We start from the raw sequence: 27,744 nt of genomic DNA on the forward strand, positions 1-27,744 counted from the left end.
CTATTTTGTTGTCTCACCAAACTTTCCATCCACAAAATTTATCCCATCCCTAGTAAAAATAACTCTAATTGAAAATGGTTACCCCAAAAATCTCATTCATTCAGTTATTCAAAAAAGACGAACTTTCTTAAAAACACAAATTAATTCGCCCATACCAGTACTAACATCAAAAACACCAATCTTATTTACTGCACATACCATACCATACGTTGAAGATTTATATTATTATTTTGCCAAAATTTTGTTAGAAGAAAACATTTTAGTATCAGGCTCATCCTTACACTCCTTCAACCAATTCTTTACGAACATTAAATCCCCACCCCATCCAATCTCAATACTAATGTAGTATATTCTGTTTCTTGTAATGACTGTGCTTTTCAAATATTGGACAAACCTCCCAATATGTACACAAGAGAATGAGACAACATGAACTAAGTGTGGTCCACCATAAACAAAAAAATTTCAAAAGTACCCTAGTACAACACTCTATAGAAAACGCCCATCATTTAATTTCACTCCAAAGATTTTATATCACGAAAGTTGCATCTTTAGAAGGTTATTCGCGGAGAGTTGTCTCATCCTCATAAATGTTTCTAACAGTGTCAACATTAGATCAGATCACAACCTATTACATGATTATATTTAAATTTTTTACACACTTTTTGACAAACATTAATATCGACTTCCTTTTAAGATCAACAATTTAAGTATTCACACCCCTGACATATAAAAACACACATACATACAATCTCACATCTCTCGTTCAAGTGTTTACACGTGTTACAAAAGGCACACCAGTTTCATTTAGTTAATTTTCGAAAACCAATCGAACAACATCCAGAGAACAATATTATTTGTGTTTTCAAATAATAATTTTAAAAAAAGACAAATTTTTTAGTAATTTTGATTTACAAAATCTAATTATCGGCGGAAAATTAACTCACAAAATCATTTTTGTTAAAAAAGCTTGTTTAGTGAAAAAGTGCTAACAAATATTCAAACATACAGGTAATTAATTCAACTTTGTCATTAACCTTTTCTTAAAAAATTTCCATAACTTTCAAAAAAATTTTCTATTATGTTTAATATCCTGTTCTGATAATCCACTCATTTATTTTATCATTTTTATTTTGAACATATTATCATATTTCTGTACATTATTATATATTTTTTACAATTTAATTCATTATTTAAGAAAAATCTATTTTCTTTTCCTAAACATATTGTTTGCTAAAATCTCATCAAGATCATGTTTTTGACAGTGTCCTGAAGATGAACGTACCTAGTTCCGAAAGGTCGACAATAAACAAATAATTAAATAAAGAAATTGTTTTTTTAAAAACTTTTCTTGTTTTTTATTTTGTTTATTTTTGGATTCTTGTTCGAAACTCTACAAAATATACACAAATCCAAGACTCTACCATTCAATATATATATATATATATAATATATATATATATCGTTTTTACTTGGTGTTACTGCCCGATTATAAATAACTCATCAAAGTATATATCAAAAGCCAAACTCACATATTTCAATATATATATATATATATAAATATAATATATATATATAATATATATATATATATATATATATATATATAATATCGTATATATAAAATTCTTCTGTAATGGCGTATGAATGGTTAATCCTCCTAAACGACTATTTGGATTTTGAAAATCTCTATGAAGTTTGTTAAGAGAATTTTCTTGGATTTTTTGATTCATAGAAATATAGTTAGATTGTAGAAATAAATGGAATAAATTACAAAAAAACCGCTTATCATTGATTGACATTGAAATAATTGGGACATTGTTTGACATTAAAACAAGTGAAAACTGCCATTTCCCAAACATTTCTATTCACTTATAGGCTGAGGCAATATTAAAATATAATATATTTATGATTATGAATTAGAACAATTTAATGTCCACATTATTATTGCCAAAAATCATATGAGATGTGCCAAAAATTAAAATAATATAAGATCATTTACAGTCAACATGTGTCTGACAGGTGATGCAGTCTGCGCATGCGTCTGTCAGTGATTGCACATCATTCAATTAACTTCAATCAACTTAGCCTATAATTCAATTTGACAGATTATTAGTTTTTAAATTTTAAATGCAGTCGTGTTTTGCCTTACTTTACTAAATCCCAATACAAAAATAATTTAATTATTCAAAAAATTATATAGAAGTTTCATTGTGTCAAAAATTCATATGTTTGGCATTGGATACGTAATATTTACTCAAGTCAATGGAGCGTTTTGGATCTGAATATTTTTAATGTGCTTCAATTTGCATGAAATTTTGGAATTAGGTTCATCTTACTCTTAAGTTTAAAAGTGAATATAATTTAGACTCCTTTGCCACTTCCCCTGGGGATGATATGTCTTTTCAGTGGTACAATTGTATCTCTTTCAAAATAACGTCGGATATCGGTAAAAGAACTAATTAGAAGAGAAAAATGTAAAATAATGTTTTTCAACAAAGCAATTACTTTTCACGTTACTGGCTACTGATTTTTTTTTGCGTTCTTCATCGTTTTTTGCAAAAACTTTCTAAAAGTATACATTCTAACGAAATTCATGTAATGAACAAAATTATATCAATTAAAATATTAATAAATCCGTGTTTTTTATAAAGTGTTCTAGGAACAATATTAGGCTAGATTTGAAAATGGGGTTTAATAGTGCCCAAATAAGCTTTAAATGAGTACTTCTGCGTGTAAATGAGTGAGCTATCATGCAGATAAAAGACGCATACAATGTTTTTTTCATTAAAATCAAAGAGTATATGAGTGAGTTTATGAATTTAAGATAAAAATTAGCCTATTTCCGACACACGCGCTTTTTTCCTCTCCATTTACTGCAATTATTTTGTTGATCGTAGATTGAATAGAACACATGTGAACAGGATTTGACAAAATAATTCACTTCAAATATAAACTCAAGTTATAATGTATATTGAATTATTGGTGAGAAAAATGTAATTGAGATATTAAAATTACTAATAGCCAGTTAAAATGTGTACGAAATTATAAAAATTATAGACAACATTATTGAAGCAATTATTTTGGATAGAAAAATCCAAGGTCATATCCTACCTTTACCGCCAATACTATATATTAATTCTTTCTGAATTTGTTATATCTTTTAAAAGACCTATTACCTATGCTATGACCTTAAATCACAAAGGCAAACGATGATTTTTTTGTACTTTGTGGAAAATTATGTTTTAGTCGTGAATAAATAAAAATCATTCATTTATACATCCACATCTACAGGTATGACTAAAAAATTGTATAAACTTTGGCATTAAAATAAATTGAGCTATTGGAAATAAATTTGTTCTATAAACTGCAGTGTATAATTTTTGATATACAATTTTATTGAACATATTTTAATATTGTTAAAGGAATAATTAATGTGTTAACTGTGGGAATTGAGAATCATCATTTTATTTGAAGCAGTTCTACATTTAACATCACTCGTATATTGGTGTAAATAGACCTGAACGATAAATATTAGTATAGAATATTGAAAAAACGTAGGTGTGGTACACGTAAACGTCTGTCGGGTCATCTAGTAAATATATATATTTTAAGTTTTGTACGTCCTCTTGAATATCCTGAAATACTTATTAAAACACAACTAACTCTTCAATACTAGGTACATTCACTACTCGTTACAGAACTCTTATTACAGTCTTAATCTTACAGTTCGGCCATTCCTGACCTCACAGTCGTCCCCGACTGATGAGACTTAAAATTTATCTGCCATAATCTAAAATAATAAACATTACACATATTGAACATAAAACATTTAAATGAACATGAACTTAACTCTATCTTATTGTACCTAATACTACACTTCACACAACTGTGTGTGTCCATTATCGCTATGTCTTTATCATTGTCACTCAATTGTCACTTCCACTTCCACTATCACTGTCTTCGGTTGACCCATCAGTTCCTGAACCATGTTCACTATTCACCCTAGGTGGTTTACACCCATCTCCTGGCCTGAACCACAGCTTCATCCGGCTAGGGTCCACCACCGTCTTCATAGGGATCTGTGCAACTTGGAATCCAGGCATATCCTCCACGATGTACCTGTCATGCTCTAATACCCCTGTGATCTGGTACGGCCCCTTGAACTTGGGCAACAACTTTTTGTTTACTCCGATTGTGGTATCCACATTGGAGATCATTACTAAATCTCCCACCTGGTATCTTTTTGCTAGAGGCTTGCCACGATCATGATATTCCTTATTGTATCCCTGGCTCCTCTCAATCCTCACGGCTGCTTGTTCCCGTATCTGTACCTTATCTAATGCTTCCTCCTTCTGCATTAAATAATCCTTAACTGCATCCTGCACCTCCCCTCTTTGGCTAATTCCAAAGAGTAACACACTAGGCGTTTCTGCAGTAGCTTTGCATACGGTATTGTTTATAGCATACTCTACCTTATGCAAAACCGTATCCCACCTAACTGGATCCTCTACATATTTTGCTAGTATTGGCACAATGGTCCGATTGGCTCTCTCTACCTGTCCATTGGCCCATGGTGCTCCAGCGGCTATATTCACTAACTTTACCTCCTGGTCCTCTAAAAACTGTTTAAATGCATCTGATGTGAAACAACTACCCCTGTCTGTTGTCAATGACCAAGGAGTACTATAGTACTGAAAATACTGAGTTAAATGACCAATTACCTCTTTCGCAGTAGTCGACTTACAAGGGTAAAGCTTACAAAACTTTGTAAACCCATCCATTACTACGAACACATGCTTATTACCCCTGGTCGTCTTCTGTAATGGTCCTAAATGATCTATGTGCAGTGTTCTGAAGGGAGCCACTCCCTTTGGAATGTTATGTAACCTTCCTGGGCCTCCCTTGCACCACCTTGAGAAGGAAATACATTTCAGGCACCCCTCAATAACTCTCTTTATCACCTCACTCATTCCTCTGAACCAGTACTGTCTGGTAACTGCTAATCTAGTGCTTTCCTCTCCGGCATGTCCCATCTGCTCATGAGTCAGCCTAACCACATTCTCCGTCATGCACTCAGGAACTAAGAATAATAGTCTCCCCTTGGCTTTACGGTATAACAGTCCATCCCTCATCTCATAGAATTTATCTTCTTCTCTCTCCAACTTGTCCCGGATCGCCACAAGCGACGCATCCTGAGCTTGTCGTAAAGCCAGCACCCTGTCGAAGCTATTTTCTTCTATTACCAGAAGCTCGTGACACCTGCTCAGAGCATCAACATGCTGCATTCTGGCTGCACCTCTATGTTCTAAGTCATAATTATAATTCTCCAATATAAGAGACCATCTAAGCAATTTTGGATTTACCTCTCTCTTCTGCAGAGCCAGCTTCAAACTATTGCAGTCGGTAACCAGTTTGAATCTTATACCGAACAAATATACATGAAATCTTTGAAGCGCATTGACTACTGCCAATATCTCCAGCTCAAAACTGTGAAGTTTGGACTCTGCCGTCGTTGTCCTCTTGCTATAATAGCATGTCGGATGCCATTTACCACTCTCTTGCCTCTGTAACAATACTGCTCCATACCCACGAGAACTACCATCCGTATGCAATTCTGTTCTGGCAGTTGGAGAGTATATCGCCAACACCGGTTTACTCACTAGCTCCTTTTTAACAATGTCTATTGCACAAACCTGCTCCTCTCCCATTAAAAAGTTCTCACCTTTTTTGCACAAGTCATATAATGGTTTGCACTTTATACTAAAATCCTTAATAAATCTCCTAAAGTAACTAGCTAACCCTATAAAACTTCTCAACTGCTTAAAAGTTTTTGGAACTGGGATATCCAGTATCGCAGCTATATTGGCATCACTAGGCCTTATGCCTTTATCGTCTATATAATATCCTAAGAACTCAATATTATCAAACATAAAACTACACTTATCTAACCTTAACTGTAACTTATTCATACGCAACACTTTCAGCACTCGTTTCAAAACGTCTATATGTTCACTAATTGTTTCTGTGGCTATCAACAAATCGTCTATGTAAGCCGTCACTTCACCACAGACAATAAACTCCCGCAGCACTTCATTAATATATCGCAAAAATACACTAGGGCTATTACAAAATCCAAAAGGCATTCTTATACATTCGAACTGTCCCTGCGCACACACAAAACTGGTATATTTTCGACTACCCTCGTTGATCACTACATGATGAAATGCATTCTTCAAATCCAGCCTCGTAAAATGTCGCTTACCCTTGAGAGCGTCTAAACAATCATCGATCCTTGGACTCGGATAAGGGTCCCGTACTACCCTCTTGTTGAGTTCGCGGTAATCGATGCATAGCCGAATATTACCGTCTTTCTTGCGAACTATTACAATTGGTGAACAATACTCTGAACAGCTTCGTCGTATTATTCCCCGATCCAACCAATCTTGTATTATTACTTCTACCTGACCCCTTTCATAATATGATATTCTACGCGGACTTACATGAAATGGTTCCGCTCCCGCTTTCAAAACTATATTTAACTCGAACTTTACAGCCGGCTCAGTAGGCTGTTCGGCTTCCAGATATTCTTCGCGCATAACCTTCTCCACTTGCATACGTGAGGTTAGGTCTACTTTTTCACAAATTTTGACACTCTGCTCAGACTCACTAAATGTATCTATTAAAAAAATGTCATTCGCATTATCGTTTTTATAACTAATGCCCACTGTTCTTCCGATATTAACATTTAACTCACTATGTTGCACCATGTCCCTACCCAATAAACACATCGAAGACATGGTTTCACTCGGCACTACATAAAATTTAATTGTCACTGTCACACCAAACTTCACAAACGTAGCCTTCGCTGTCACGATTCCTAAAACATTCACTTTGGCGCCATTTATGCCCTCAAAACTGTCATCCGCGCTACACTTCTCCCACTCCACGCCAGTTGGCGCTGCGTCTGTCGTTAGCATCGATATAGGCGATCCCGTGTCTACGATACTGTCAAACTCATGAGTGCCAACCTTCGTGCGCACTCTATACGCCGGGATGTGACTTATTAAATGCGTCTTCGTGGTACTATCTGCTTCTCTGCTTGTAGATGCCTTTGGCGCATAATCTGTCGAAGCCTTTTGAGAACTCTCTGTGGATGCTCTTTGCGGACAGTCCCGCAGCAAATGTCCCAACTTCCCACACAAATAGCATGCACCTTTTTGCCTCCTAGGCTTCGAGCATCCTATCGCCCTGTGGCCGCTTTCACCGCAATTAAAACATTCTGTAACCTTCGGTATTACTACAGAAGGCGGTGGTTTCCAGCTCATATTCTGCGAAATGCCCCGTTCATATGGTGTTATTTCGTTCATTACCCTCAACACTGCCGATGTACTTTTAAATTCGCGCATTTTTGCCTGCGCTTGCAATGTCGCGTTATCGAACCCTTCGATCAAATACGCTATCATGTCCGTTTCTTCAATAGCAATTTTGTTACCTAGCGCCATTTTTTCTTGGTAATATGTACTAAATGGCTCATTTCTTCTCCATTTCCGGGCTTCGAATCTTCTCATTAATGTTAATCTGTCCTCACGACACTGGAAAACTTCACACATGCTGCTTTTCAACTCTTCGTATGATAGCCTGACATTATCCGCAGAAGAATTGTACCAAGCCTTTGCTGGTCCAGTCAATCGTGATACCAATAACAACGCCAATTTTCTCTTTGGTATATCGCATACCTCCGAGATCGCGCTTAATCTCCTAAACCATGATTCTACATCATCCTCCCTATCACCACTGAACTCGGGAATCATAGCTAAAATCTCCTGATTGCCCATCATGTCATGCACGTTCAACACGGTAACCTGTGGTTGAGCCGCCATTTCCGCTCGCGTGTTATCACCGGTATGGGCCATGTTGTATCTAATCTTATTAAATCTTCGTAATCACTTAATTATTTTTCTTAAAACACTAACACACGCACTCACAATTGCACATTCAGTCTACACCACGTGTTTTTCACTGGCCGGTAAAAAATTTGCTTCAATTATCGATTACCTGATTTACAATCTCTCTCAGATTCCTAATCTCTCTGATTTCCAGTCTCTCGCTAGACTCCTAATCCTCAGATTTCCAATCTCTCAGATTCCTAATCAGCGCTCACAATAATTACAAACTCACTTTTCCTCTATATATGGGTATGCCACTTCTGAACTTTAAGCTTGTAACGTCCTCTTGAATATCCTGAAATACTTATTAAAACACAACTAACTCTTCAATACTAGGTATATTCACTACTCGTTACAGAACTCTTATTACTCTTACTTAACCAAACTCAACTTATCTCAATCAATCCTGAATCCATACTGTCACTTCCTACTCTTAATCATCCTTACAAAACCACACATACATCCTGCCGGTTATTACGGGATCGGACATTCTCTCAAGACCCAGAGCCATCTATCCAACCAACCCGCACTACCAGCCGTTACATTCAAACTAATAAAATATAATCTTACAATATATATATATATATATATATATATATATATATATATATACATATATATATGTTGAAGCTTTTCTTATAGTTTTTACATTTGACAGCATACTTAGTTCCCTGTTTTCTACTTTAAAACCTAAATCGCCGTCTGACAGTCATCGATACCGTTTATAAAATTAATTGTTTAGACCAGGCATCGGCAACCTACGGCACGCGTGCCAGGCTTGGCACGCGACGGCGTTCTGCATGGCACTCTACAAAATAATCAGGGCAATCGCAAATATATCGAGACGAAGTGATTTTTAAATAAGAAAAAATGTTGAAATATAATTCCTTATCTAATGTAGCTCGCTAATGTAATTCAATCTACATTGAAGCACTTAAAGATGAATTTTCCAGATGCAAAGACTTTAAAGCTTATGTGCCTAAATTTTCCTTCCTCATAAAACCAGATTTCATAGATCCATCAATAATACCGTTTGATTTTTCAATTTTTGAGTGGATGAATGTTGATGATTTTGAAATGGAAATTATGGAACTAATATCTTTAGAATTATGGAAAACAAAATTTAAGGAATTACGAAAAAACCAGGAAGACGCCTCCATGGAAAATTAAATTGTTGGATGACATTGTCGGAAATATTTAATTGTTTAAAGAAAATTGCATGCGTTATCCTTTCACCTTTTGGTTCCACATATCAATTTTACACCCATTGTAGTATTTTTACACCCATTGTAGTATTGTTTACAAACATTGTAGTAATTTTACACCCATTGTAGTATTGTTTACAAACATTGTAGTAATTTTACACCCATTGTAGTATTGTTTACAAACATTGTAGTAATTTTACACCCATTGTAGTATTTTTACACCCATTGTAGTAAATTTACACCCATTGTAATATTGTTTACAAACATTGTAGTAATTTTACTCCCATTGTAGTAATTTTACACCCATTGTAGTATTTTTACACCCATTGTAGTAATTTTACACCCATTGTAGTAATTTTACACCCATTGTAGTATTGTTTACAAACATTGTAGTAATTTTACTCCCATTGTAGTATTTTTGCAAACATTGTAGTAATTTTACACCCATTGTAGTATTTTTACACCCATTGTAGTAATTTTACACCCATTATAGTATTGTTTACAATCATTGTAGTAATTTTACTCCCATTGTAGCATTTTTGCAAACATTGTAGTAATTTTACACCCATTGTAGTATTTTTACACCCATTGTAGTAATTTTACACCCATTGTAGTAATTTTACACCCATTGTAGTAATTTTACACCCATTGTAGTATTTTTACAAACATTGTAGTAATTTTACTCCCATTGTAGTATTTTTGCAAACATTGTAGTAATTTTACACCCATTGTAGTATTGTTTACAAACATTGTAGTAATTTTACTCCCATTGTAGTATTTTTGCAAACATTGTAGTAATTTTACACCCATTGTAGTATTTTTACACCCATTGTAGTAATTTTACACCCATTGTAGTAATTTTACACCCATTGCAGTAATTTTACACCCATTGTAGTATTGTTTACAAACATTGTAGTAATTTTACTCCCATTGTAGTATTTTTGCAAACATTGTAGTAATTTTACACCCATTGTAGTATTTTTACACCCATTGTAGTAATTTTACACCCATTGTAGTATTGTTTACAAACATTGTAGTAATTTTACTCCCATTGTAGTATTTTTGCAAACATTGTAGTAATTTTACACCCATTGTAGTATTTTTACACCCGTAGTAGTATTGTTTACAAACATTGTAGTAATTTTACACCCATTGTAGTATTTTTATAAACATTGTAGTATTTTTACACTCATTGGACTTATGTACATCAAATTATCAGATATTTTATAGAGATTTTAATACTGTGTACATATTTTGTGTAATTTTTTTTGGGTTCAGTACCATGATTTTTAATTTCAGTATGGGAAGTTCTAGCAATTTGAATTAAGGCACGATGCCATGCACCCCACTAGTTAATAAAAATGTTTAAAAGATAAATTTGGTTATAATTCTTCTCCCCCAGAACCTGGTTATATATTTCAGAATTCAGGCGGCACCCTGAATCATATTGGTAGAGTGGCTCGGCACACCACAGTTAAAAGCTTGCCGACCCCTGGTTTAGACTGTGTGACAGTTTCTGCCAATCTATGGAACCGATATAAATATCCTCGTTAATGACGAAACCAAACTGGTCTTTGCCCGTGTGTGGTTCAATCTTATTCTCGAGTGGTCTCGTAAGTATTTGGACCAGATTTTTTTCTGTGTGCGAAGTCAAAATGATTGTTCTGTGGTCGCTGCACTTGTTTGCTTTGCGTCTTTTCTGAACAATCATCGTGACATTCAAGAAGTTCTTTGGCTATTCGCCCGTTCGGTATATTTAGTTCAGCAGTTCGGTCGGTTTTCTTAACCCGTTTTTGCCCAGATCTTTCAGCAGGTCCGCCGGTATGTCGTCATACCCTGTGGCTTTTCTCCTTCTCATGTTCTTTATTGCTTATTTCTCAAAATTCGACCTTATTTTTCAATATGTACGGTCCTTTGTCGCCTTCGCCTACCTCTTTCTCTTCTTCGATCTCAATATTGTCAGGACGATATTCTTTATCGTATAATTTTTCTAGGTATTTCTCCAGAGCTGAGATTTTTTTGTGGTCTGTCATTCTATTTCCATTGTCGTGTTTCTGCTTTCCCTTTTAGTCCAGTTCATCTTCTTTGTAGCCTGAAACACTAAATCGTATGTACCTTGTTTTTGATATTCCAGCCTTCGGCCTCTCCCTTTCCCTCCCGTCCCAATTGATCAATTTTTCATACATTCCCAAATCTGTATTCTTGGCGCTCATCCATTTTCTTTATCATCTTCTGGGTTATCCCAGAGTACTCAAGATACTTTTTCTAGCTTTCCTACGTTCTCTTCCAGCGTTTTCCTTCACTCTGTCCGTGCCTCTTTACCTCGCTCAGTCCCACGACATCCACTCTGCACTTGTTCACTTCCCTCTTGCACATCGAAGTGTATGACTAACAATTTTCAAAACAACCAAATGACTACTATTATGCATATGCATTTGAAAAGAGGAGCAAGTTCTCATATTTGATATGTTTTTTTATAGAGGGATTATAGATTTCTAAAATGAAATCGATTTTTTTGGAAGAATATCACAGATCTAATATAAAGTTATAGTATTTATTTTTAATACCATATTTTATATTATACATATCTACTATTGTTCTCAATATAAAATGATATATTTTTTTTTGAAGGGAGCACTAAAGATATAGGATCAGCGCTTACCCGAATATGTTTAAGGCATCGAGCTGTTGAAGCAAGGGTCAAAACATTCACAAAGTGAGTAATGTTGTTGATATAAACGGTTATAATATAGTTACATATTATGTAATTGGCTAAACAGAAAATATTGTTGAATAATTTATGTATAGTGCCATCATGGATAGCCTAGTGATACCACTTCAGGAGAAATTGGAAGATTGGAAGAAAGGAGTTATTAATCTTGAAAAAGAGCATTTGAAAGGTATGTTGCATGCAATGCATTTTCGTTGGTTTATCAAGCCTTTCATGAAATTTTATGACCATTGTCACAACATTTATGGATTGAAGTGATGTTTATAGAATTGATATTTTTATGATAAACAAATATTTAATTTAGAAAATAATTTTCGTTTTGTTTCTATGGATTTCGTACTAAGATTTATAATGTTTAAAGTTTACTTCAACGGTGTGGATGAACTGACTTGAACCGATTTTGAACATTTTCACTATATTTCATTTTTTTTTAAAAGTCTATTTTTTTTCAAAAATTTCCTTTTTTTTCAAAAATTTCAGGAAAATTTTAAACTTCTAGCAATTTGCCTTGGGCACGATGCGATGCACTACTAATTCAAAACGATATTGAGAAATATCATTTGTAATAATTTGGCAAGTTCTATTATATGATTATTTTTTAGAATTTAAGCGTGGCCGATCTGATTTAAAAAAATATTCGACCGATACTTTACGGATACAGAGAAAAGCAAAGAAAGGAAATAATAACGAACTCCAAGGTCGAGTAGAAAGCTGCTTACAGGTTTGTTAATATTAACCTCACCCTTAACGAACGAATGCAGTCATTCTCGCGACACTGCAAATATTCTAAAAAAACGCAGCATAACATGACAAGAAGAATTTTGTTTTTTTTTGTATAGTTTTCAATATGAGCATAGAATGTGCACATTGCCGTTAGAAACTAAATTTGAATATTGGTCAACAAGCAATATTAGCAGTATTCCATTACATTTAAATTCAATAAAGCGATATTAATTGTGCATCTTCTCGTGATCTAGAAATGATGCACTTAAGAATTCATCACCTATTGGTCATAATTTTAGAAAATGCGCTCGTTCGTTAAAGGTTAAGAGCCATTTCAATAAAAATACTTAAATTCTATATGTGAAACTTTACTGCTAATTTTATAAGGATGTAACGGAGTGCAAGCTGTCATTGGCAGAAGTTGAACGACGTGCTGTACGTGCAGCCATGACAGAAGAGCGGGCTCGATTCTGTCAGTTTTATGAACTTTTAGAACCTGTTGTGCAACAAGAAATGGCCGTATTGGGTGAACTTTCACATTTACAGGATGCCACTGATCAATTGCGAAGACTTACTTTAAATCCAAGAGATCTTCCTCCAAGTAGTGAACAGGTATTTACTTACAATCATATCTGGATCTATTATATATATAGTAATAATCTATAGTATGTATATGTTACCATTGAGCATGTAAATAATCCGTTCTCAATATGTTTATTGATAAAGTGTAACATTATAATTAATACAATAAAATGTATGATGTGTGATATAACCTGAAGATATTTAGCTACTGAGCCTTTAGACCAATTTCTAAATACTGAATAGTAGGGCTCGAGGCTTATTGTAGGAGGGTAAATATTAACAGACGTTTTTCATTAGTGTCTTGAACGATATTCAGATATTTCTTTACTTGGTCGGATATGTAAACCCCCACGCAACATGCTGTAATAGCTACTGTCCCGCTGGTCGCGGGTATATACGCGGTATACACAAAAAGTGTACAAGTGAGTCATTTTTATAGGCAGTATAAAATTGAACTATCTAATCTAACTATTGAAATTTTGGTTTGCGTTATTATTATCAAGTAATTTTCAATTTTATATATCTTCCTGTAGTGATATTTGTATGTAGTCACTTTTTATCTATTTTTTGGCGTGATTTTGATATTTTGATATTATGACAAAACCCCCATCAGCTGTGATATGACAACGCGACAAATTAATTTAATAATTATAATATTCGACCTTTGTAGTACCACAAAGACTATATCTCAATGAAATTAAAAAAAAACATTATAATAGATTAAGGTAATATATATCAATATACTAAAATCCAAATTAACAATTTTATAAAAATTACAATATTATTAAAAATAACAATGTTAAAATAATTTTGATAAATTCTTTTTTAAATTATATTAGTGATATTATTAATGATATGTAATTAATAATTTAACTAATATGGAATATAATTAATAAGAAAAATCATACAAAAGAATGATCTAAATGCATTCTAAATAGTTCATCTGCATTTTGTATCGCGTGTACAAATTTCATCAAGATTATATTTTTAACTTCCCGTAGGGTAAGTTATTGTAATGGGCCGAAAATCGGAATTGAAAATTTTTACATTTCTCGACGTTTTGAAGGTTTCTGAACGTTTTGGCATACTTCAGAAAAAATGGAGTGTGTGTGTGTGTGTGTGTGTGTGTGTATGTATGTATGGATACAAATTTTCGTCCACGTTTTCGGGCGTACGGATCAACCGATTTGAATGGTTTAAAAAACATTCGATTCCTATTGATAGGGAAAAGAGCTGATTAGTTTTTGGCGAAGGCAGGTCCAGCCGTTTCGGAGATACGGAGCAAAGAGTGCAGAAAATAAAAATCGAGTTTTTGAGTGAACGGAGCATCCGATTTGAATGATCTAAAAAACATTCAATTAGTAATGATTGGGAGAAGGGGTTATTAGTTTTTCGCAAAGGCAGGCCCGGCCATTTCGGAGATACAGAGCTAAATGTACAAAAAATGGCAGTTTTTGAGAGAACTAAGCGTCCGATTCAATTGATTCAAAGAACTTTCTGCTTGTCTTAACAAAATAATTGATTTTGGAAAAAAAAATTTTTGTTCCATTTTTTTTTTTTTTTTTTAATTTTTTTTTGTATATCGAAAATAATTCAGATTTTATTTTTAATTCTGACTATAGTTCTAATATTCTTTACAAATAATTTCAACTTTGCAACTTTCACTTTATATAATTCTTATAAATATTAGACAATGTTACAATATTTATAATAATCTATTTGAAAACATTCAATATTCCTCGAACATTTCGTTACGGTACGGGAAGTTCAAGCAATTTGCCTTAAGGCACGATGCCACCCACCCCACTAGTTATTATTTTTTTCTGTTCCCAATATTTCATATTCGATATATTTTTTTCACTTTACTTTTTTATAGAAATCAGAAATACAATAATATTTTCTATGAGTTAAACTGTATAATAGAAAAATAAGTATGTATTATCTAAGATGATCCAGTAATATATCGTTAGTTTACGCATGGCCCTGTCTTTTTCAGTCTTCTATTGTTATGCGGTAGTAGAATGTCTTCAACTATTGGGTTTATATGGGTCTCTAATTATCAGGTTATTGCATATTGTGAAGTTTGTGACATACCACGATGCGTTTAGATTTGATCTTAGTATTTTAGTTTGATCTTTTTCTATTATTGCAATATTTGATTTTGATGCAGTAGCCCATAACTTTACGCCATACATCGAATTTTATTTTATTATACTCTTGTACATACTTGGTTCTCTACATACAATTTAGAGTTTCGGTATGTTAGCCAATACAATTCCTTTATTTTCTATGAATTTTCATCCTTTTTTTTATTAATATGATGTTTCCATGTTAATTTATTATATTATCGAGATGCAAAACCAAATATTTTACGATTTTGGGACTAGTTTATTGTTTAAATATGGGCATGTACTGCGACGTAAAGTAAACGTTACATGTACAATTTTATCTTTATTAATATTTATCTTCTATTTTTTCAGCTATTATTGTAGTGTATTTAAATATCTTTGAGTTTGTTCTAATGCTTTAAAGGCGTGGCCAGTAACCTGATCTGATAATAGCATTGAAGATAAATGTTATAAGTAATGTTATTTTACTTGGTAATTCTTTCAGAATTTTATATATGTATCTTGCTGACTTTTTAGGGTTGAGGATCTGGATTTGATGATAAACTTCTTTTGGTTTGATACGTTTTATTGGTTGCAAAAGTCCTATTTGATCCAACCTATCTTTAATTTCTTGATTTGGAGCATTATCGAATGTCTGGAATATGCACTCATAGTGCAGTAAACGGAGAGGAAAAAAGGGTATAACCTCTGAATTTTTTTACTTTGCTCCGAATTGCATGAAATTTTGGAATTGGGTTCATCTTACCCTCAAGTTGAAAAGTGAAAACAATTCGGGTTGCGCCATCACCCCCCGGGGGGGTTGCGACCCCTTAATAAATAAGTGGACATTGAGCCGTTTTATCGCTAGCAAACGTTTTAATATTAAAGGATATAATTGAAAAATATTTTTTAATACATTTACCTTGCAGTAAAATCATTTTCAATCCTGTGAAAACACTAAAACCCTTCAAACAACCTCTTAATTGAAAAAAAAAACACTTAAAAATAAATTTTGGTATGATACAAGAATTACGTATAAAGTTATTTCCCCTTATCATTTTCTGAACTATTGATTTAATTATTAATTTATTCATAACATAGCTCAATGATATCAAAATTAATTATTCCTCAATAGGTTGTGGTCGACACCAAGTTTAGGTCATCACCTAGTTCTCCGCAATCTTTAGGCTCCCGTAAAGGATCCGCGTGTTCCATAAGCTCCCTCAATTCAAATTCATCCAGTAGTGGTTTATCGCCGGGACTCTCTCCTGGACAAAATCTTTGGCAACGAAATTCACCTCAGGTACTTATATATATATATATATATATATATATATATATATATATATATATATATGTATATGATAAAATGATAAAATTGTTCTTGGGCATCCATCCAGTAATTAAAAACAGTTTTATTGAAAGAAAATGTTTTTATTCAGAAGACATACGTTTCGGGTCTTGATTTGACCCATCTTCAGTGCTACAATTAAATATTTCAGGGTTACAATTTAAAACAATATAAAAAATACATAATTACAGACAAAAATAAATAAAAACATGTAAAAAAACATAAATCTAACCAATTTAATAATATTTTTATAACAAATATATATTATGAAAGTATATATGAAAAACAAACATAGAATAAACAAATGTAAAGAAACTCACCATACAAATAAATTTGAAAAAAAAACACAAAAACACACGGAATTGCACGAAAAAATTATGAAACAACAAATTGATAAAACGTCGAGTTATGATAAATTTTAAATAATTGTAAAATTCAAATAAATAATATATTTTATTATAAAAAAGCTTATTCCAAGCGAACATGTTGTCAGCTTGGAGTATGTGTTATATGTAAAATGTGTGCGTACGTGTTTGCGGAAAATTGTGGAAACTGTATCGTCATTGGATGTCATCTGATCACTCATATTTGATAATAACACTGGGCTTCACTTGCGCAGTGAGTTTTTCTGAGACTTTTTTTACATAACTCGAGGACAAATTGGGAACGTTACAGAAATAGTATTTCTGAAAGATTGGATTTGAAGATTCGCTTGAAATTACCGAACGACATTGATGATTCCCTAAATCATCTAATACATGTACTACCGGACGCTGCAAAACTTTCAACACCGCCATTAAAACCGAAGGACGATAAACAAAAACCAGGCAAAAATCCAGAATTACCAGATTCATACAGACCAATAAGTCTTCTGTTCACCATTTCCAAGCTATTTGAAAAAATCATTTTGTCAGATATCACAAATAAATATGAGATATTTCCTACACATCAGTTCGGATTTCGCCTAATGCACTCAACGATCCAGCAGTGCCACCGTGTGGTCGACAAATTCTACAAATCGTTTGAGAAAGGAAATTACTGCACCGCAGCTTTTCTTGATATGTGCCAAGCGTTTGACAGAGTCTGGCATCAGGGTCTCCTAATTAAAATCAACAAAATTATGCCTGATTATTACGAATTCTTCAAACCCTATTTGTCGGACAGAACTTTTCAGACGAAAGTAGGCAAACAGGTATCGACATTTCGCAAAGTTGAAGCCGGGGTGCCCCAGGTGCTCTGGGGCCTATTTTGTATATCTTTTATACTCATGATATTACAACTTGCAACGACATCCTTACAGGAACATTTGCTGACGACACTGTTATAATGGCTGCTGACTCTAATCCTATTGTAGCCAGCAAGATACTCCAAGAGCATCTAGACTCAATTGAACTTTGGTCCAAAAAATGGAGAGTAAAAATTAATGAAAGCAAGTCGTGCCATATAACCTTCATGCTGAAAAAGGGTAAATGCCCTCCTGTCAGCATGAATAACAAGGCTATACCTGAGGTCTCCAACATCAAATACCTCGGTATTCATTTGGACCAAAAACTAAACTGGATACAACATATAAACCAAAAAATAAAAGAGCTGCGTAGCAAAGTCAGGTCACTGTATTGGCTGATAGGACTTCACTACAAGCTATCACTGAACAACAAAGTTCTTATTTACAAATCTTCCATAAAACGTATATAGACCTATGGAGATTTAAGACTTATCACAAGCGCGAATCCTGCATAATGACCTCCATATGGAAACAGTACAAGAAGTGATCAGCGTCTCTCAACCCAGAAGACTCAAGAAGAAACAACCAGCAGATCTTCTCTAAATGACTAGTAATTTTCATTGGAGGGTTATCTAGGATGCCAACTTTTTATACTCAAGTACAACACTGCTTGAGTTAATATTGAACCAAACAGCTATAGAATAACAATATGTCCTGACTGCCGTTAAATAATGTTAAAAAATAAAGTTTTTTTTTCAAAAAAAATAATAAAAAAATCAAGAATTTATAGCTTCTCAAAAATCGAATTTTCTCAAAGTTAAATTTTTCCAAAAATATTATTTTTTTTTTTAAAAATAATTTTTGCCTTAAGATCGCTCGATGCGATGTGCCCCACTACTTGTTTTTAAATATTACACATATTTTTAATGCTATTATAAATATATAATTTATAATTTATCATTACATAAATGTGTACGATGGTTGACACTAATCGTTTTTTTTTTATTCTATTCAGTAATCTAAAAAAACATATTACATAAATATCAATAGGTGATATTAAATATAAACATAAAAAAGAGAAAATTATATACATACCGAGCCAGGAAAAACACAAAAAAAATTATATAAAATTTATTAAAAACTAAACTTATGTAAAAGAATATCATAACTAATAATAATTAATGAAAGGGAAATTAATGGAGCACATATTACCCTTCTATAATGCATGATGTTTGCCCGCTGTGCATGGATTACAACTGAATTCAAGGTATTAAACGATGTTTTTTACAAAAATAATAATACAGCATTATTATACAATGTTTTGACTTGAAGTAACAAAAATTCCCTGTTTCGAAAAACGGTCCTGGCGGTGACGGTTATAACTCCTTGGAGATTCATCTGAAATCAATCAAATAAAAAAATAGTTTTATAAATAGATAATCCTGAGCCTGATCGAAGGTTTTCTTTTTTTGCAAAATTAGTAATTAGTCTTAAAAAATTGAAATTTTTGAAAATATAAAAATTCTTCGATCAGGCCCGAGTTTATTATGTATTCTAAAAGCTCTATAAATTTCATTAAAATTTACTAAGCGGTTTTTGAGTTACAGTTGTCACCGGTTCAAAAAACATAGTTTTGAGAAAAACGCGTTTAAAGTTTCACATTGCATTTACGTACAGAAATTCGAATTATTGAATTACTTAAACCGAGTCAATAGTTCATCAGCCATTGTGCAAGTTTCCAAAATTTCCGTTTGCTGTTGCCTACGAAGCATTCTGACCTCCAGAGTGTTCTCGTTGGCGCGCTGATCTGCCACTTTCACACGTGCGGCATCCAATTTTTCAGCATACCAATGGAAATTATACCCACGATTTGGTCCTAGGGTATCCATAGTCAATAATAATGATTATGTATATGTATTCAGCAGTTTGTACGGTAGTAGAACTAGTGTTCACGGTTTTTAGGCATATTTTCTACACTAGTTGGTTGAAGCTTTCAATTTTTTCTGTTTATGGATTCAATCTCGAACTACACATCTTAAAAGTAAATTATCATTGCTGAGATCGTCGTAAATCGGTTTAAAAGCTTTTAAAACATCAGGAGGTAAGGGAGAATAATTTTGAATATAAGTGCTCTCCACTTGCGTCAGCGCGCTGAAAAGAGTCCTATAACTCAAAAAGTAATCATCGGATCAACTTTAAATTTCCAGACAATATTTTCAAGATATTGCACTTAATGAAAATGCAAAAAAAATAAAAATCGATTTTTCAAACATTCTAAGTATCCCTAACCCCTTAAACTCTTTCCAAACTATTAGTTTATTTCAGATATGTCGATGACACGTTAATACTACTTAATAATAAAGATATAGATAATGTTTTCAATGAGTACATTCCGTATTCCGACCCAGGAACTGGAAAATGATTCTTCGTTACATTTTCTTGACGTAAAACGTATTAATAGAGGCGGTGTATGTTTTACAGATTGGTACAGAAAAATAGTTGGTCCGGGAGGTACATTAACTTTAACACTAGATATACCACGCCAGTCAAAATGACTGGTTGGGCACTTTCAATTTAAAATTCCCATTATATGTAAAATTTGTTTTGTGAAATGAAGTTATGACTATTTAAGTTATTAGTAAAGAAATCATTTTGTGCATTCAAAGTTACTTAGTAACAAAAATAAATTACTACTTACTGTACCGGCACCAGTCAAAATGACTGGTGCAAGTTTCTATAGAAAATGATTGATAAAAGAACCGAAATAACAAAAGCCATAGATCGTATGCGTTTATCGCCTACTCTCTCATCGACGACAATATATATTATTTATTCTTTATTCTTTTTTACATTGTAAAAATGCAGATTGCTGAAGTATTACTAGATTTTTACCACCAAAACAATTGTTTCGATCTTTGTTCAACACACTGAATAAAATTTTATTCAAAGTGATTTTCAAGTATAATTATTTATTCTTTTTGTACACTGATACAAGTAAGTAACATTCGCGTGGACACAGAAATTTTCAAAAATATATTTTTGAGTAAAAAAAAACTATAAACGAGAAAACTGCCATGGTCTCGACTTATTTTTATAGCGACTGTCAGTCTTTGAAAAAATAATGGAAACAATGTTTTTTAGCTTGTTTGTAAAATACAATCAGCGGATCTCTGAAATGTTTGGACCTAAAATTTGAAATATATGATAGTGACGGTGAATTTTTAGATAAACAAATCAATCCACAAGACAGTACTATTATCGACTCTAGAAATGGGAAATTTCGTGATAAAAACAATACAGATAGATCAAGTACGTTAGTAAATGGTTAGATATCACAAACAAACGTATGAGACGATGCGAGCCACTTTCTTCCAATTCTGAAGACGAATTAGGAAGTAATGCACCAAATCAGGAAACTAAAATTAGTTTGGACGAAACTATTTGGACAAGAGTTGTAGTAAAGTGAAATAGGTTTTGCAGGTAGATTAGAAGTTCAAAGAGCTTTCAGACACATACTCAGGCCAAATTTATAGAAAAAAGCCCGCGTTTGGAACAAAATATAGACAATAGCAAAAATTGCTTCAAACCGGAAGCTCATATCACTCTGGTTGAATAACATTTTGCAACAAAGGCCAGAAGCATATTTAGCCAGTAAATGCCAAAAAAACTATAAATTTACAAAAAATTCTGTCTGACATCTGATGTGGAAACAAAATATATGGTAAATGGTTGCCCGTATTTAGCGAAAGACGAAGAATCAACACCTCTAAGCGAATTTGTGGTAATGAAAATTCTTGAAACATATACCATGAAGGGTATAAATGCAATAACCGATGATATTTTTATAATTATTCATATGGCATTGAAATTAAAATCTAAAAACACGTCGGTAGCTGCAACACTACACTTTTATTGAGTATTGTGCTAAAGTACTATAAAAACTATTAATAATTAATATATTTTGTTATTTGACAATATATATAAGTTTATTTAACAGCTGTAATTAGTTTTGTTTAACTTAACCCTCCGTCGGTCGGATATTTTTTCACCTTCGAACGGTCGGAAAGGTCTGGCTGGACCACGATTCATTTATATGCATTTATATGAAATAAATGAGTTTTTGGTGTCTTATATATTAACGATTATTAGTAGTGAATATTTATAGTTCAGATTTTTTCTTTTTCTTACCGTCTTTTGCATGTGTTGAGCTTGCTTATAATAAAAATATTACATATTATATTATATAAAAAAAATCAAGAAATATAAAAAAATCGTTGCTATTTTGTTAATTTTTCTGTTTTATATCAATGAAAAACAATATTTATTATTTTTCGGCGCCTTTGAAATGAATGTGAAATTCAAATGAAAACGAAATGAGGTGCGTCGCCTTTGAAATGAGCTGTAAAACTCAAAGTGAAAATATAATTTCACTATAGGTTGGCCAAAAAAAATTTCGAACGCAGTACTGGTAGAAAAATTGTTGATAATGTGTGCATTACTCATCCGATTTTCAGTGTTTGCGATTACCAATAAGTTTGGTAGGTTTTCAAGGAACTCTCGTCATGAAAATACTAACATTCATGTTACAACACATAGCAAAGAATATATTCAACGCAATTTGAATAGAAAATACCATGAAAAAAGACAAAATACTGGTTTACATATATCAAGAAGCGTATATTTCATACAAAATGTATGGGTGGTCTAGACAGACCTTTCGGACCGTTCGAAGTATAAAAAAGTTAATATCCTTATAATTATCCTTCTGTACATTTTTTCGTCCTGATTTTTTCATTGATCGACAGCTAATGAAATTTTAGGAAAAGTCAAGAAATTTCAAGTCGATAGGATTACTAGAAGTATTTTTTTTTTAATTGCAGTCGAAAAAAGTCTGGCCAGACCACGCCGACCGACGGAGGGTTAAAAACACAATAAGTATGTTTTCCTAGAGACCAGTCATTTAGACTGGTATTGGTAGAAATAGGTATATACAAACGGCTGGTATATCTAGTGTTAATTCGCTCAATAGAAAAATTTCTACCATTTTAAATCTTGTAGATCACGCTATTTTATTATCAGATCATTTGTTAATATGTCCAATTATAAAAAACAGAGTCGCTAATTTACTTGAACCTTTTGATAAGAAACTGGAAGATCATGGTCCAACACTTGTTCTTGAAAAAACGTTTTTTATTAATTTTTCATATGAGAGAAGAATTGACGAACACCCAAATTACTTGGCACAGAAAGTATTTTCAGTAGCGCGCCCAATCAGGCTAAAACAAAAAAATCACAATGATCTCATAAATATTCATTTGTAAACGCAGCATTAATATTAATATCATTATTATTATTATTATTATTATCATAATATTATCTTATTATTTATAATATTGCTATTTTTTTATATTTGTTATTATCAGTCACTTACTATTTTCATTCCACTTTATTGTTTTACTAGTATTGTTTTTATTATTCAGAAATTTTATTAACTTCCCGAAGGAGAAATTTATGTTTTCATCAAAAAATCCGATTCGCTAATTTTATGTTTTCTCGACGTTTCAAGCCATTCTGAATCGAATGAGACCAAATTAGGAAAAGTATGTGTGTGTGCGTGTGTGAGTGTATGTATGTGAACAGATTTTTTGGCGTAAATCGACGTTTTCTCGAAAACGGCTGGGCCGATTTCAAAAATTTAAAGGCCATTCGATGTATCTCGACGAGGACTATCGTTTGTCAGTTTTGTGCGATCGGTCAAGCCGTTTCTTTATAAAACGCAGAAAAGTGAAAAAATTTTCGTCTACGTTTTAGCCAGCAATTCTGAATCGATTTTGAAAATTCAAAAACCGTTCGAAAGATATTGGTTGGGAATCCTGCTGATTAGTTTTTGGTAGAGATCGGCCGGGCCGTTTTCTTGTAATAAAGTTTAAAAAAAAATCGACGATTTTTATGATTATTTTTTTGACGGTAATTACCATAGTCTTCTAGATCATACTAAAATATTACGGCCCTACGACAACTGGTTCAGCTTTAAAAATTCGTCAAAGTTTGCAAAAATTGGTATCGTTTTTTTGGCATTTGTCAAAATTTGACCTTTGATCGACGTTTTCTCAAAAACTCCTGAACCGATTTTGGAAATTGAAAAGCCATTTGATGTATTTCGGTGAGGACTATCGTTTGCCAGTTTTGTGCGACGATCTGCCAAGCCGTTTCTTTGCAATTTGAAAAAAAGTGTTAAGCTTTTCGTCCACATTTAAGCTCATCCTACCGAACCGATTTTAAAAAATCAAAAACTGTTCGCAAGATATTAGTTGGGAATGGTACTGATTAATTTTAGGTGAAAATCTACCGAACCGTTTTCTTGTAATTAACTGTTGAAAAAAAAATTTAAGCCGATTTTTATGGATTTTTTTTAGCGATATATACCATGGTCTTATAGAACTTACTGAAATATTACGGCCTTATGACAAATAGTTTGATTTTAAAAATTCATCAGAATTTGAGAAAATGAATAGTTCTTTTGACATTTGTTAAAATTAAAATTAGACTATTTACTTGGTATAATGATAGAGTACTTGGAATTGAACATAATAAACCATTAAAGTCCTGGAAACTGGTTCAATTATAAAAATTATTGATTTTTGAAAATTTGCTTTTAGAAAATACTCCGAGTCAAAGTGTTCGTTCGTTTTCAATTATGTGTAATAAATCCACTGGGAATGCTTTTAATCACTCATAAATTAATTTATTTTTTATCGATTAAGTCGATTATTTAAACATATCGGGAAGTTCATGTAACTTGCCTCAAGGCTAAATACCAAACCAACTAGTTAATTCTCGAAAAGGAAACAATTAAAAAATGTGAGGTATTATTATTTTGTGAAAAATATTAAACACAAAGATTTGTTCTTATTTCATATACAATGTCAATATATCATCAATATCAATCATCATATTACGGATATTATTTTCATGTAAATTCTATCCTTTACACTCTTATTTATTTAAATTTATGTTATTATTTATCAATATTACTAGATGTTAATTATTTAACAGTTGTAATAAATATTCAAATGAAATAAAAAAAATATATACAAGGTTTACTGCACTATTTTCATATAAAAATAAACATGTTCAAAGAATTCTATATTTTCTCTTCAAAAATAATCACAAAATTGATTTTGATTCCCAAGTTTTTTGTCAATTTGAGTATTGTATGCATATTTAAATGCATAAAATAGTAATTATTATGATAAAATGAACAAAAATGTTTGAACTATTTGCAAACTATTTCCAAAGTCTTAATAAATCCTTAGATATGTTAACAACACACTAAAGAACACATTTGTCTCAAGTATTAGGTTTCAAAGTTATCGGAGTTGTGGAGTTGTTAAGTAGATATAACTCCTCTCTGAAGCGGAGTCAAATCCTAACCGATCCGTCTTCGGATATGATATAAGCCTATCTCTAAAGACGAAACTCCTTTAACAAAAAAAAAGATGTTATTTATAAATTTAAATTTGTTTGGATTGTAATTGTTCTTATATTGGCCAGTCTTGTCAGAATTTAGATAAAAGACTCAAGCAGCATGAATTACAATGCGAAAAAATAGATAATAAAAAATTTAAAAGTACGCTTGTGAATTATGGTAATATCAACAACCATAAGTTTGATTTTGATAATCCATAAATCTTATTCCACGAAAAAGACTTATTTAAACGGAGCATGGCAGAATCAATGTTAATAATTTGGACTAACAATAGCGTAAATCTGAGAACCGACACAAATATTTTACACGACTCTTATATAAACATCATTGATAATTCATATTTTTTTTTTATTTATCTTATTCTCTTCAATAAATTAATCTGATTTCACATTTGTTGATTTTCGTATGCGATCGCGCACTCCATTTGTTTACATATAATAATACCCATTTAGTTTAAAATATTTTTGTAAATATTCACATAGCTTAGATGGTTTTTGTATTTTCAAAAATTAAATGTAATTCAAATAAAATATTGAAGAATGTGTTAGTATGTAAGTAACTGTTTTGAAATTACACAGAAGATGAGGCATACCATGGTCTCGAAACGTGTAATTACCAAATAAAGTGTTTGCTAAAAATCTGAGTGTTGTATTGTTCATATTTAACATTTAATATTCGTTTCACTCATATCACAAAATTCTATAATATATCAATAAGTACTAGCTGACCCGGCAAACGTTGTTTTACCATAGAAAATATGTCTAGTATGATAATAACTAATTGATTGTAAATTGGTATATAAGCGAAAGGGGCACATAACAAAAAACATAGTGTATCTACTGCAAAGCGCGTCACATATAAATGTTCCTGGATCATATTAATAGACTTTGCAAGAGCCAACCTAATCTAAAACTGATTTTATTTGAATTGTTGTACTTTTTATTTAGGAAGAAAAACCGGTAATTCATTTTTAAATAATGTTGTCGTGGCATGCATACCTAGCGTATTGACTAATAATTATGACTAATATTTATCCTTTGAATTCTAATTTATAGTATATTTTTTAAGTAAATCTTCTTTAGGCGTGACTAGGGTGTAAATCCGTACAAATGCAACGAAAGTGCGTTACGGTCGAGTCGAGTGCCAATGCAATGATTCGTCATTCGCTCTCGATGGTATCATTTCTATACGGGTCGATTGTGATTAGTCGTCGTGTATGTGAATAGAGTACCGGAAACAACGTTGTATGCGTACCGGTATCAACATGGAAATCGGCATAGATAACATTTTAAAGTTACATCGTAGTACAAATTTGATTTAATGAGGAATACCTGAATCAGAAAAATATTTTACTCTGTTCCTTGAAAATAATAAACGTAAGTTCATTGATTAGAAATTATTTTTATATTATTTGTAGTTTCTTATATCTTTGAAGTTATTGAAATGGAAAATATTATTTAGACAAGACAGATATTACAGCTGTTCAAAGAATGAGATTATATCCCAAGCGAAAAAGTAAAAAAAATACAAGTAGTCAATGAATGTATGTTAATTTTAATTAATGAAGTTCTTCAAACACAATTACATGATGAGTGAAGTTGCAAAAACAATATTTGTTTAGGCGTTGTTTAACATAATTCGCTGTGTGAACGAATGTTATAGAATTCATTAATCAGCAATTACTTCATTTCTCTAATGAAGGCTCATTTCTAAATGCTAATTACAATGACAAACCGATCATGTCATATTTGAAGTATGACTTTAATTACATTATTGTTTTGGAATATTATACATATTTTTAATGCTATTATAAATATATAATTTATAATTTATCATTATATAAATGTGTATAATGGTTGACACTAATAAATGTGTGCATCACGAGTGTTACCATATTACTAATAAACGTATTACCATATTACTAATAAATGTATTTATTTTTACTTCTTGTACAGTAGCAAATAGGTTTTTTCTTAATCGCGTGTGAACCTTACGCGCACTCTTTTTTATGATGTATATATGTTTACACATACCTATAGTATACAATTATTATATCTTTGATTATTTGATATTTTATTGCGTTCTCTAATTCTTGATAGTAATAATATACGTTTTATTTAAAAATATTATTTCATTTCCTGTGACACTGATCATAAAACATATATTTGTTAAATTGAAATTTCGTCAAACACATTTAATTTTATAAACTTTACTATAAATATTTAATGAAAATAAATTTCAATAATCTCACAAATATATTTTACTTGCTACACTTTCCATCAATAACTTTCTATCAATGCAAAATTTGCAACATGAAAACACTTCTTCAACTGCTAAAACTTCAACCAACCGCATAACGGACTATCATAGAAACGCATCATAAA

General features: G+C 32.1%; 1 protein-coding gene across 1 annotated transcript in view; it reads left to right on the plus strand.

Annotated features, from left to right (window-relative positions):
• Positions 1 to 11,786: 11,786 nt before the first annotated feature.
• Positions 11,787 to 27,744, plus strand: part of LOC113366647 (metastasis suppressor protein 1-like) — a 41,575-nt gene continuing 25,617 nt past the window's right edge. Inside the window, exons 1-5 of the mRNA XM_026608289.1 lie at positions 11,787 to 11,867; positions 11,960 to 12,051; positions 12,485 to 12,603; positions 12,993 to 13,217; positions 16,431 to 16,598. Of these exons, the coding sequence (XP_026464074.1) occupies positions 11,967 to 12,051; positions 12,485 to 12,603; positions 12,993 to 13,217; positions 16,431 to 16,598 (597 nt within the window). The 5' untranslated portion in view covers positions 11,787 to 11,867; positions 11,960 to 11,966. The remainder of the gene's footprint in view (positions 11,868 to 11,959; positions 12,052 to 12,484; positions 12,604 to 12,992; positions 13,218 to 16,430; positions 16,599 to 27,744) is intronic.

Source organism: Ctenocephalides felis, unplaced genomic scaffold (genome assembly GCF_003426905.1).
Source record: "Ctenocephalides felis isolate EL2017-DRISC unplaced genomic scaffold, ASM342690v1 CF-g0.4_SCAFFOLD_01170, whole genome shotgun sequence".
In the NCBI taxonomy this organism is placed as follows: Eukaryota; Metazoa; Arthropoda; class Insecta; order Siphonaptera; family Pulicidae; genus Ctenocephalides; species Ctenocephalides felis.